We start from the raw sequence: 13,867 nt of genomic DNA on the forward strand, positions 1-13,867 counted from the left end.
TTAATATCCGTTCACCTTAGATAGCCCCTTACACTCCTGTCTGTCTATTTACTGAATGGCACCTCTCATATCGATCAATCTGTGTTATACAATATTACAGTTTTAAATTCAGTTTAGGGACATGGACATATATCTTATATAGTGCCTTTCATATCTGTTGATGACACTATGGGTTTGTCACTGGCCTAATTTTCCTCAAACTGCACAGAAATTTGCCAGTTTCAAACTTCACCACAAGGTGGCAGTCACCAATCAGCCTACTTAAACTGGCCTTGAGGCCGCACCGAAGTGTCAGGTCATTGATGTGTCCGTCCGCCGGCAGTAAACTAAAAATGTAAACGTCCGTCGTTTTGACAGATTTGGGGTCCCGTGTCAATATTTAGCAGACAAAGGACGGGGACTGAGGTTCGAAACATTTCAGAGGACACCAAGTAAAGCCAGTGGAACGAACAAGAGAGGGCATCCACCTTCAACAAAGGGAGGAAAAACGGGCTTAGGTCAGGACTCGGGCACAAGTACAAAAAAATACAATGGAATTTATTGTCAAGTTCATATGGAGAATGTGACCAGTGTATCCAGCAGTGACTTTATCAATAATTCGATCCCGTCAGTAACTCGGATCCCAACTCCACCACAAGGGGGCAGGCGCGGACTGTGAGCATCTACTGGTGAAAACCAAAGGTTCAACGTTATGTTCTAATGACCACGTGCTGAACGACACCAGGCGCTATAAAGGGCAGTAAGTGGGGCAGATGAGTGTGCGGTGGACAGGGCGGGCAGAGGGCATGTGCCATGTTGGTGACTGGGCATGTGGGTGGGAGTTTCACTTTGATCTGTACCTGTGTTACTACCGTGACAGGAAAGGTGCTGCATGATGCAGCTGTGAAAGATTCTGTATGATGGATTTGAAAGGCACTATATAAATTAGCACTGAATTAGCATTTAGAGAAATGTGAAGGTTGCAATGACAGATAGCCGTGGACAGATAGATTGATATATATAAAGGTGCTATATGATAGACAGATATGAAAGGCACTATATAATAGATTGATGTGAAAGGCAGTATATGATAGATTGATGATGTGAAAGGCGCTATATGATAGATTGATGATGTGAAAGGCACTATATGATAGATGTTCCTCCTTGGTGTCCGAAGCGCGCCCCCCTTAATTTTTATAAACGTCCTAGTCGATCGCCGATTGTTCGGCTCTGAAAGACCCTCCTCGGTGTGCAGTGGGACGGCTCGGTGTGCCGGCGAAGTCGGACTTTTACGACAGCACATTCCCAGCGTTCCTTCCCACAGGAATTCTCCTCTTCCTGTCCTCATTCCACTCCTTCGAGTTTATGGCGCCGTAACGGCACTCCACAGTGCGATCGGGGGGCTTCGCGGCCGCCTCAGCTCTTGTTAACACGCCTCTCGTCGGTAATGAAGTAGAAAATGAAGCGAGCGGGCGGCTTTGCTTTGTTCACGCGCTTTGATTTTTATGCAAAACAGCTCATTAATAAAAGCCGCCAAATCGCGCCGTTTGTAACGCCTTGGACGTGTTTGGTTTGAGGCGCGCGGAATGAAAGAGCAAAGTCAGCGGAAATTCGCCTTTAAATACCCGGCGTGTCAGGGCGGTAACAGGAATGAAAGAAACAAAGCGAGGCGGTCATCCGACAAGAGTCAGTCAAAGGTCAGCAGACACCAAACCAACAAGTAGACGTCATTTATATAGCGCCTTCCTGTGGTGAACACCGTGCCAAGGTGCTTTACGACACAGAACTGCAGCACAATCGTCCTCATCCGTCCGCTGCCAGCAATATGATGAGACGCACTGAAGGCCAAACGCTGAGCTAATAAAGGGTTACAACAACAACAACACAATTTATATAGCGCCTTTCAGTGGTAAGACGGATATAAGCGCATTGTTTACAACATGAGCACCGCCAGACGGGCACCAAATCAAACAAGTGAGTCAGCAGAAGGGGCACAATAGACTGAATGTCTTAACCCTTTCGGCCTTGGATTTTCTGTTTTTATGGCAAAAATGATTTGTGTGAGATATTTACCTTTGGGGTGTCTAGGAAGCTCAAAAAAAAAAAAATACCACTATTATTCTTACAGTCTTGTTGAGGAAATAAAACTGGAAGTGGAGCTACGTCCTGTGTGGTGCGCACAGTCCAGAAGCGTCCATTTTCAGTTTCGCAGACTGCATGCCAGCCTCTCCGGTCCGCGCTAATCGTAACACACGCTGGGTTCCAACTGCAAGAAACGTGCCTGTGCTTTACAAAAACGGCTGCATATATATATATATATATATATATATATATATATATATATATATATATATATATATGTACCAGTTATAGGACGTCAGGGTTAATATATCGCCTTTTAGCGGCGAAAAGCACCCGGAATTCTTTGATAGAGAATGACAGTGCAGTGGAATCACGGGTCTGTACTTTGGCTGTCAAGAAACATGAAGTGCCCCCTGAAGATCACACTGCGAGTCGATGGAGGGATTACAACAAAAATGTCTTCATATAGCGCCTTTCAATGGCGAGTCCTTTAATAATAATACTATAAGTGTTTCATATGATCAGGTCACGAGCACAGACAGGTCAATCCAATGTGACACAAGTGAGCCAATGGAAAAGTCACCACAAGCAACACGTATTTTTATAGCGTCTTTCTTTTAGGAATTCCATCCTAAGGTGGTATACTGAGGTGTTACCAGGTGAGGAGGCTTACAACAAACAAAAACGTATATAGTGCCTTGAAAGAGCGCAGCCTACAAAGGGCTAATAAAATTGTCACCTTATTATTGTAATGACTTGACAAAAAGCCCACAGGAAATCATTTGAGCCCCCACAACCAACGTGATGCATTTATATAGCGCCTTTCCACAGCCACCTCTTAAAAGGTGTAGCACAGTCGTCCCTACCGTCTACAGCTTGAGCACAAAAATGGCAGAATTATAAGAGACAGATCAAAATATAGCGCCTTTCAACCCAGGGGGGCTTTGTGACAAAGACCTGCAGCCCACCCGTCTCCATATGGCTTACAGCTGGAGCACAGACAGGTGAGACGACTCATCCCAAGCCACAGCAGATGTATTTATATAGCGCCTTTCCAGAGAGGATGATGCCACTTTCTTTGTGTCACTAGGATGCGCTCAGAGCCACACGGGTGGTCAAAGATGAGGACTTTGTCACTTCTGGTCCCACGCCTCGTCCACAAAGCCACACAGCAGATGCTCCTACCTATCACAGGCTCTGTGGAGTTTGCGTGTTCTCAGAGTGCCCACCTGCTTCAATTGCTGCTGTTCTAGTTTAGTTGGGGCTGGGGACTCTAAATTGAACCCGTGTGCGTGGGTGGGCACTGTGGCGACGGTGCTGGGACAGGCTAAGCAGCTTTTATAAAGTAAATGGCACAATGGATGAAGGGGCTCTGTGAACCATCAGGGGCTGGTGCCAGTGTGTGCTTGGTCAATCAGTGCCACCCCCTAGTGGCTAAAACACACATACACACTCCGTGCCAGCTAGGGATGCCCACGTCAATTATGGCACAGCCCTCTCTTAAAATGTCTAGTGAATCTCAAGTGGATACCATAGTATTTAGTGCCAAATCCACACTGATCCGGCATCTTGGGTTCATTGTCTGACTGGATTCTGCACATTCTACCCATGTCATTGTGGCATCTCCTCCAATATCCCTCAAACTGCCAAGAGGTGGAAGGTGGCAGAGTCAAAACTAATGAATCAAGCCAACCTTTCATCCAATCCACAAACAAAACCAAAGTCTTTGGCCAGCAGCAGCCCTGCTGGTTCATCTGCCATAAATCTGGTTTGGCACTGCAGTGGTTGGCACAGCTGGTTCACGGAGCCAGCGCACTGAGCTCAAAATTTGAAAGTAGAACTTGAGTAGAGTTCAAGCGAAGGCAGCCAGCGTGGCACAGTGGGTAAGGATTTGGGCTTCAAGCCCTGAGGCTGTGGGTTGAAATCCTGCTGTCATATCTGATATATGAGACATTTCACATCCTTCTGTTATATAGCGCCTTGCACTATCTACATTATCGCACTTTTCAAATCTGTTATATTGCGCCTTTCTCTGCTCTCTATTATATAGTGCCTTTCAAACACAGCTCTCTGTTTACATAGGCAGTGTGGCATTGTGGGTAAGGCGTTAGACTGAAGTTGCAGGTTCCAATCCCACTACTGGCACCACTGTGTGATCTGAGTCAGTCACTTCACCTGCCTGAGCAGCTTGAAAAAACAAAAGAAGTTCAAACAATTGAATCTCAAACGTTGTAAGTCATTTTAAATAAAGATGTCACCCAAATAATAAATAGTAACAATACACTCAGAGACCGTTGTGACAATTTTGGATGAAGAGTCTAAATGTGGCAGCGCTGGCAGCGCCATATGACACGACTACCAGGACTTTTGAAAATCACAACACAAGTGAAGTCAACTGGCGACTCTGAGATGGCCATTTGTGAGTGTGATAGACTGGCGTGCTGCCCAGTGTTCACTTCTGCCTCGTACCCAATGCTGCCAGGGTGGGCTCCTGTCTCCCATCCACCAAAGCTGATTTAATTGGGACTGCATAAAAATGTAATGGACAGCAATTAACATCGAAGTCCCTGCAGAAGATGAACTGTTAAGAGGCCACCACCAGGGGGAGCTCCGACTCCACTGCCATCAGAATGAGTTGGTGGGGGGCACAGACTGACTGGTGGCCACTGAATGACCAGTTTGATCCCAAGCTTATGGGTGTCATCATAAATCTGTTTTCAAATAGAGTCCATCTGTCCATCCTGGAAAAATACATTTAAACAAAGTATCATATTCTGGAATTAACTGTCACTTGTCACCATGGTGTCACTCCCTGGGGCTTGTCATCCTCTCATCTCTCTCTGAATGAAGATTAACTTTATTTATCTTAAAGCAACACTAAAAAGAACAACATGGCCGTCTTCTCTTGAGCCCGGACACAGGGGGTCTCCCATGTTGGTACCAATGGCCAGTGGTGGGGTGCTGTGCTGTCCACTTGTTTCTTAGTGGCAGTTCGTGGAAGCTCATGGATGACCTTCACTCTGCTGTGAACTCGAGTCACCACAAAGGCCAGCCATATGAGCCCAGTGACAGGCCATCCATGTCTGTGTGAGACTACACAGCACTGCGGCTACAGCTATGGACCACACAAGACCGCTGAAGGTGCCCGAGCCGCAGACCCTTTACGTCCTGTGAGTTGTGAGGTGGGATCTCCATGGACTGGACATGTTTTTCCAGCTGATCCCTTGGATGCTCGATCGGATTGAGATCTGAAGAATTTGGTGGCCACATCGACACCTTGGACCCGTTCTTTGTCCTGTTCCTCAAATCATTCTTGAGGAATGTTTGAAATGTGGCAGGGCACAGTACCATCAGGGAATGCCGTTGGCATGAAGGGGGGTAATAAGTGGTCTGCAGCAATCTTTAGGGAGGTGGTACAAGTGGTACAAATGCCAAGACCCAAGGTTTCCCAGCAGATCATTGCCCGGTTGGGGGGGGTCACACAGTCTGCTTCCCATAATGCATCCTGCTGCCATCTCTTCACCTGGTAACCAGCACACACACACCTGATGATCTAAGAGGTTCATCAGACCAGGCCACCTTCTTCCACTGCTCCATGGTCCAGTTCTGACACTCACCTGCCTATTGAAGGCACTTTTGGTGGTGGACAGGGGTCAGCTTGGGCTTCTTTGCGCTCCAGTGGCATCGGACCAGATGGGCTAACCCTCACTCTCCATGCACATTGATGAGCCTCAGGCACTGATGGCCCTGTACCTGCTACACTGGATGTCCCTGTCTGGACCACCGTTGGTAGGGCTAACCACTGCACGGGACCTGCCATTGTGGAGACCCAGATGTCCCCATGTGGTCCTTGACAAAGCCACTCAGCTTCTTATGCTCGCCTGTTTTTCCTGCTTTTTAGCACATCACCTTCAAAAACGGACCGCTCACTCACTGCCTAATATATGCCACCCTTTGACAGGTGCCACTGTGACGAGATCATCAATGCTAATCGCTTCACCTGTTGGGGCTGATCGCTCTATGAAGACCCTGGGAGACCTGAAAAAAATTCATAACTCGGCAGGATTGGCTGAAGACGCTCGGCCGGAGGTGAACGGTCAGCTGCGGTGACCACAGGACTGGCACAGGGCCTACCCAGCCGCCCGCCCTTAGGCTGACATCACTCCCAGTGTGCGAGGAGCTTGCGATGCCAAGAGAAGCCCCACCCCCACTGGAGACAAAAGCACCGGAATGCTGGGAGTCTTCCCAAAAGAGCAGCACCTCGGAGAGCGCCGCTGGCATTAGGTGCCCACTTTTGCTACACTGCATGCCACACCTATTGAGCAGGGCTTCTGTAATACCAGAGAACGCCTGGATGGAATCTGCTGCCCATTTCCCCTGGGAAACGGGGTGCCCACCCCTCGCTTTAGAAATGCCATGTGATGGATGCTGGCATCAAGCCCTGAGCGCGCGCCAACCCTCTTCGCCAATTTAAACCTCCATTTGGATGACAAGAACGAAAAAAAAATGAAAAAGAAAAGGCAACTGAATGGACACGGAGGTGTAAAGCGAGTGACCGCAACATCGGCAGCCATTCATAAAAAGAACTGACGCGTCCACTTGGCGGAATAATTCAGACACCTGCAGTGCAGCAGACGCGACATCACCTGAAACGAACGCTTAAGGGACGGACAGACAGAAACACAGACAGACAGACAATCAGTTCATGGTGGACAGAGCCTCGCGGGGTCTTTGCCCGCCCCCCCCCCTTACCTTTAAGGCACTCTCCTTGGTCTCCTTCAAAGAGATGCATCTGTCTGCGTGGCGCTCACATCCGCTCTCCTCGCCGCCGCCGCTCACGCACGTTTGAAGATCTCCTCGCTAACATTATTTAGCGCTGGCAAATCCCCCCCAACCACCACCACCCCTTACTCTCTTCTAAACACCCACCCTCCCACGCCCCCCCCAAAAAGGCAGCCGCACAAGCTTTGGCGATTCTGAACGTGTAGCTGCCTGCGATCTGAAAAGAGTCGTCTGGCACAATAAAAGGAAACGCGCCGCTCCTCCGGGAGGCACCGGGACGGCGAAACGGACGCTCTCCTCTCCTTCTCCTGCTTCCCCACTCGCACTCGCGGCGTCGTTTATTTTTAATGGTGGTGGAGGGTGTGTGTGTGTGTAGGGGAGAGTTGGGGGCTTTACACCCCCACCCCCCCGTCCGCCACCCCGCCACGGCCCAAATGCTTGCAGCATGGAGAATTTAAGCGAAGAGGTTGCCATAGAAACGACTCTCGCTCCGCAGACTGAGCCAAGCGCGCCGCTCGCAGGGATTTGGGCTGAGAATCCTGAGCTTAAGACGGCGCTAAAAACCCGGCAAGTCAAACGTATTGAAGGTTTGCATTGGAAGTTCATGAGAACAATAGACACGGATGGGAACCCGAGACCCCCACACTGAAAAAGGGGGCTTCAGATAGCGCCAGAATATCTTACTGGATAGAAAACACGCAAACATCTACATGGCACTTGATACCAGTCAGTACTCCCTATACATATGATCCCCATCATTATTACCTACAAGTATGGCCCCCATCATCACCATTAATGTAGGAGCCCCTACCAATCAATGTTAAATACAGATGTAACCTCTCCTTCATCATCATCACCCTCCATAAAACCGATGCTGCCTACAGACAGGACCCCATCATCATTAATATGAGCCCACCCACCCAAAGCAAAACTAACTATGGATATGACCATCCATCATCATCATCATCATTATCAATGTGACCCCCATCAATATTACCTGCAAGTCTGGCTCTTCCTCATAATTAATGTAAACCCCCTAATGCGATGTAAATATACCCTCCCCCCAAAATCATCACCACTAATGTGTCTCCCCCAATAAATGTAACCTACTGGTGAAGCCCCTCCATCATCAGTGTGAACACTCCACATCGATACTACCTACATACTGTACATCACCCCAATCATTTTCTATAACTACAGATATGCCCACCACCACCACCATCATCATCATCAATGTGACCACCCCCATTAAATGTAAACAACAGATGAAGCCCCTCCGTCATCAGTGTGAACAGCCCACATCAATAATACCTACACATACAGTATGACTCCAATTACTATTAAGAGCCCTCCACCCAAATATGCCCCCTTATCATCATCATCAGCGTGACCCCCATTAATGTTAGCTATGACCTCCATCATCCTCATGAATACAACCCCCCCCAGTAAAATTAGCCCCTTCATCATCATCATTGTGAATCCCCCCTAAATCAATGCCATTTACAGATATGCCCCCCAAATTAACAGCAATATGAGCCCACCACCCAAAGCAATGTTAACTACTGGTCTGGCCCCCCAATAAATGTAATGTGAGCCCCCCCTTCATTATCATTACTGTAATCCTAAACCAATGTCATCTACAGGTGTGCCCCCCTTGTTAATGTGAGTCCCCCTTTCAATGCTACTTCACTGATGTGCCCCCCCCTCATTATCATAACCCTAAATCAATGTTATCTGCAGGTGTGGCCCCAATTTGTCATTATTAAGGTGACCCCCTAACCCCCCCACCCCGGCCACCATCAGTTTTTCCAAATGAATTTCCAGACGTGAGGGGGCTTTGAGGGCCGATTGTATTTTATTGTCATTTTGTCTTTTTTATTTTCCTCAGTTTTTGTTGTTACTTATTTATCCTCAGTGTCACCGAGTGTCACATAAAGCTCCTAACGATGACATGTGGTCTAGTTATTAGCTGCGTGACCCCCCCCATCATCACGAGTCCCCACCTGAAGCAATCTTAACAATGGCAGCTCATTGTCATTAAAGAGAAAATCAATTTATTTTCAAATATGTGCCCCCCCCGACATTATCATTAATTATATGGAAACAGTCCCCCCCCAAATTAAACTCACTGACTTTGCCATCCCCCCCCATCCTTACGGCTAACATATTAACCCCTAACTTGCCTTTATTAATGTGAAGCCCCCCGTCCCCCAGTAAACAAAGATACAAGTTACCTGTTGCTATAAATAGGCCCCCCCACCCTTCATCATCATTAACGTGACCCCCACGCACCTAAAATCAATTCCTGTCATTGTCACACCCCCTCAGGCCCAATTATCATTCAAGTGATTCACCCCAGCGTTACATAAAAGCCATCCAGCTACCTGCACACATGACCCCCCCGGCTATTAATTTATAAACACCCCCAGTTTTTATACAAACAAGTTACTTGCTGCCACCTGCAGATGACCACCTTGGCACTTCATCGCCAATTCTTTGAAGACCCTCCATTTAAAACAAATGCAGACGAGTAACGTTCCCTAAATATGGCGAATATAAATACAAACCCCCCACTCCCCACTCCCCCCTCATCACAAGTACCATTTGCCAGCCTGTCACCTGCAAACGACCACCTTGCCAATCACATCAATGAGAAAATGCCTCAACATCAGTATAAAGAAGATGACAGCCAATGCTTCTAGGCATCATCATCATCATCAATGTGTGAAGAGGCCCATGTTACCTCTGAATACTTTATGCCCCCACCCTATGCTAGTGTCTATCTGGGCACAATATTAGAATGCCACTCAAAATCCAAGCCAGAAGGAGCAGGTGTGCCTCCTCTCACTGCTACCCCACCACGCATCAGCACTAAAGGGGCATCATGTCACCTCAACCCACAGCAAATTTGTGCCAGTCTGTCATTTACCATCTAACCTCTCAGCCCCACTGCCAAGTCCAATCTGTACAAATGCCAATGTAAACAGGGCACCATACTGTCTGAACTGCAGGGCTCTGTCCTGTCAGCTCACAGCAGTGATGAAGAGCCTTGTGACCGAGGGTGTGACAAAGCCCTGCCAAGCCGTGCTGCCATCTCCTTTACACCACAAAACGGACCACAGAATAGGCTCTTTGACGGAGGGAACAATGGGCAGTTTGATATTAGAGGGTCCGCTTGCCGGAATTGATGGGATGGGGGCTTCTGGGAAACCTGAAAGGCAATAAACAAAAGGAGGAGATGCTACAAGTTCACCCATCATGCTGCTTCATTTACTGGGCACAGTATGGGTGATGAACACAGCCAAATGCATGGGGGTTTGGGTTGGCATGGAGAGACACACAATGAAAAGCAGGGGATCAAGCAGCTGCACACTGGGACTGGGCGGGGTCTACTGCTGAAAGGCCACACCCATTCTACTTCATTTACACTGGTGTGAAAGGTGTTCGATTCTGGAACACGCCACACAGCAGAGGTGAGCCCACTTTGGGGGCTACACTGAGTGCCCGATACACATTAGCTCTATACGGGGGTCCAACTCACACACACACCCAACCATAGACAGAGTGGTGGCACCAAGCACTGCCCCACTGTGCCACCCTTAACATTCATGCAAGTCAAGTGTACATTTGATAAGAGGATGGCATGATGGTGAAGTGATTCATGCTGCACTGGTTTGTGGTCTAAGTGCAGTAGGCATGTTCTCCCTGTGCCCATGGCACTTTTCCTCTGGGTACTCAGGACTTCCATATCCCAATGACACACAGATTTGGTTAACTGGTATTTCTAAGTGTGAGTGCTGGGTGTGTGTATGAATGGGCCCTATGATAGACTGGAATCCTGTTCTGTGTTGGCTTCTGTCTTGCAGGATGCTACCACGATAGCCTTGGTGCCCTAATAGGCTTCTTTGGCACTGAAGAAAATGCTTAGGAGTGCTCCATATCATGGTAAAGCATAAGAATGGGGTGAGGTTACCATGCCAGTCTGCACACAGGGGTAGAGGACAGACCTGTCTTTGTATTTGTGTTACCTGAACGCCCGATGACGCTGTGGTCACACCAAGAAAAGCCACATGGGGCCAATTTGTTTTACTGATTAAAACCCAAAAATTGACTTTGGAACCTACAAGACATTCTTTGGGTGTGCAAATGAAATGTGTTTATGAGGAAATTCACAAGCCTGAAGTGTGATATTCATATAGCGCCTTTCATATCCGTTTAGCTTTCATAGTCACTTTCACTTCTGCCAAAATGTCACAGTGTCAGCAATATCTGTCAATCTTATATAGTGTCTTTCATGTTTAGCAAATCAAATATGATTATACTGTATCTATCTATCTATCTATCTATCTCATAGTGCCTTTCATATTTTTCTATACATCTGTTATGTAGCACCTTTCACATTTATCTCTCTAAGACAGAGATACATAGATAGATAGATAGATAGATAAGGCACTGTCTGTCTATCTGTCTATCAGTTATATAGTGCCTTTCACATCTGTCTGTGTATCTATCTATCTTATAGTGCCTTTCGTATATTTCTATCTATCTATCTATACCTAACATGGGCGTATCTGTCTCATATAGTGCCTTTTCTATCTAATAATGCCTGTCACATATACAGTGAATTCACAGCTATCAATAATAGAATTAATTCCTTTCATATTTGTCAAAATCTGTACATTGCACTTTTCAGATTTGTCTGATATAATGCATTCTGCACCTGTCCTGCGTAGCACCTTTCTAATCAGGTCGGGTGGTGTAGTGGTTAGTGGTTAAAGCTTTGGACTTCAGACTCTGACACTGTGTGACCCTGAGCAAGTCACCTCACCTGTCTGTTCTCCACCTGATGACAAATAAAAATAAATATAACCAAATCTTGTAAGTCGCCTTGGATAAAGAGGGTCAGCCAAAAAAACTAAATGGTGATAATACAGTCTCCTTCATATCTATCTTCTATATTTGTAAGCTCTCTTATATAGCGCCTTTCAACTCTGTCTTATGCAGGATCTTTATAATCCCTCTTATATAGCGCCTTTAATATGTACTGTATATAGTAACTTTCTCCCCAATCCATCCAATATGGTAATATTTATTTAGTAATGTACATATCTGTCTTATATAGAACCTTTTCCATCTAATAGTGTCTTTCACATACTGTATACAGTGAACGTAAAGCTATTATAACATAGCGTTTTTCACGTTTACCTAATATAAAGGATGTTCTATAGCAGTAATATTAATGTCGTCATGTGCACAGAGTCCAGTGAAATTCTTACCTGCGTGTGCAAAGCAACATGTTGCCACTCTGTGAGCAGAGCCACCTCTAATCATCCGACACCGTTACCTGAAATGATGGCATCCCCAACTTCATCGCCCCCTTGTGCCTGAACTCTGTTAGCGGGTCCTCATCATCCAATGAAATTCTTACTTGCGGGTGCCCATCAGTGTACAGCATGGCTGGCACGGTTAGTGAGTAGACCTACCGGAGCTCAAAGCTGCTGTCCTCCTCACCTGACGTCCCTGACCACATCGCCCTCTAGTGTCTGAACTGTGTCACTAATGTCCCTGACTGCATGGCCCTCTAGTGTCTTACATGACACCTTTATAATCTAATATAGCCTCTTTCACATCTGTCTTATAGACCATCTTGTCTGAAGTGAGGCATGTTTGGGTCCGGCCAGTACTTGGAGGGGACACCAGTCTCTTATACTGTATAGCGCCAGTCTAACGGGGCATTTCTATTCTCTATAGTCCTGTTCAGTGTCTCTCACGTATATAGTGAACTGACAGCGATCAATAATAGAGTGCTCTTCCCATCTACCATCACCTTGGGTTACTGCTGGAGGGGGAGTTGTTGAGGTCAGCAGGGGGCGCTGTGTGTGGATCCCTATGCTTCAGTGCAGTGATGGGGACACAGTTCTGTAAAACTGGCACTGTCCTTCAGTTGGGACATAAAACCAAGGGGCTCCCTCGCTGTGGTCCTAAATATCCCTTTAGAAAAGAGAAGGGTGCACCCCGATGTCTGCCAACTCTGGTGCCACCACAAATGAGAGAAAAAAAAAAAATCCAATTTCACTTAGCAGTACAACCAATCAGCCTACCTGCTATGTCGCGTTATTACAGATGAGACGTGGCAGCAGGTCTGCCACACTGGTGGGTCACTTTAGCCACCGAGTGCTCATGTCATCGCCGTCAACATCTTTGAGTGGCCAGTCTAGTCGGTTTTGGAGTGGGACTCGCCCAGACGGACACACACACACACACACACGCGCTCGAATCTGGGAGCACAGCCAGGCTGACGGGGGCACTCACCTGTGACCGGGCAGACGGATTAGTAAGGCAAACCCGCCAGTGCTTGCCGAGCCGACGAATGATCAGTCTTGTTTAAAATGAAATGAACAGCTGTTTTCTGACACCCCAAATTATTAATGCCTGCAGGGGGCCGCCATCCCACTTACAGAAATCTCTGTGATTTATTACAGTCAAAAAATAAACAGATAAGAGGAGGGGACGGTGGGTGGGGGGTCCTAGTGATTACTTCAAGACGCTCATTTGCTGAACTCCTTGACTAGATAAGGCAGGACATTGTATAAAAGAACAAGGTGGGGGTCCGCAGCATAGGGGGCTTCTAAAGGTCGAGAGGAGCATTATGGGCTACCTGCCTTATCTTAGCATGTCCACATGCTACACTTCTTCATGGACACACAAATACCACTTGACATCAATACTAAAACGTGACGGTCCCATCGCCCAGAATTTATGGAATACCGAGATCATTCTGGAAGTTTCCATGTCCAGCAGACTTTCCATAAAAGGCTTGTTAGAGGAAACCCGCTGTCAGGTGTGTGACGTGTGCTGCCGTGTCTATGGGGGAGTCACTGGCGGGCTGGTGGGTGGACATTTAATGGACAGGACGAACAAATTCCAGCTGCAAATGTCACCAAATCCGACCCTGGAGTGTTTCAGATCTTTACTTCTTTTATCAGAGACATGTCCGTCTGTCCATCTACGGGAAACCATCTGA

General features: G+C 47.2%; 1 protein-coding gene across 4 annotated transcripts in view; it reads right to left on the minus strand.

Moving 5' to 3' along the window:
- The window catches only part of LOC120543019 (serine/threonine-protein phosphatase 2A 55 kDa regulatory subunit B beta isoform), a 198,856-nt gene that overhangs the window by 21,138 nt on the left and 163,851 nt on the right, over positions 1 to 13,867 (minus strand). Inside the window, exon 1 of one of the 4 annotated variants that reach the window (XM_039775838.1) lies at positions 6,814 to 6,961. The exons of the other annotated variants lie outside the window; for them this stretch is intronic. Within the exon in view, the coding sequence (XP_039631772.1) occupies positions 6,814 to 6,853 (40 nt within the window). The 5' untranslated portion in view covers positions 6,854 to 6,961. Of the gene's footprint in view, positions 1 to 6,813; positions 6,962 to 13,867 lie in introns of those variants that run through there. 4 annotated transcript variants of the gene reach the window in all.

The sequence above is a fragment of the Polypterus senegalus genome, chromosome 13, assembly GCF_016835505.1.
Source record: "Polypterus senegalus isolate Bchr_013 chromosome 13, ASM1683550v1, whole genome shotgun sequence".
Taxonomy (NCBI): Eukaryota; Metazoa; Chordata; class Cladistia; order Polypteriformes; family Polypteridae; genus Polypterus; species Polypterus senegalus.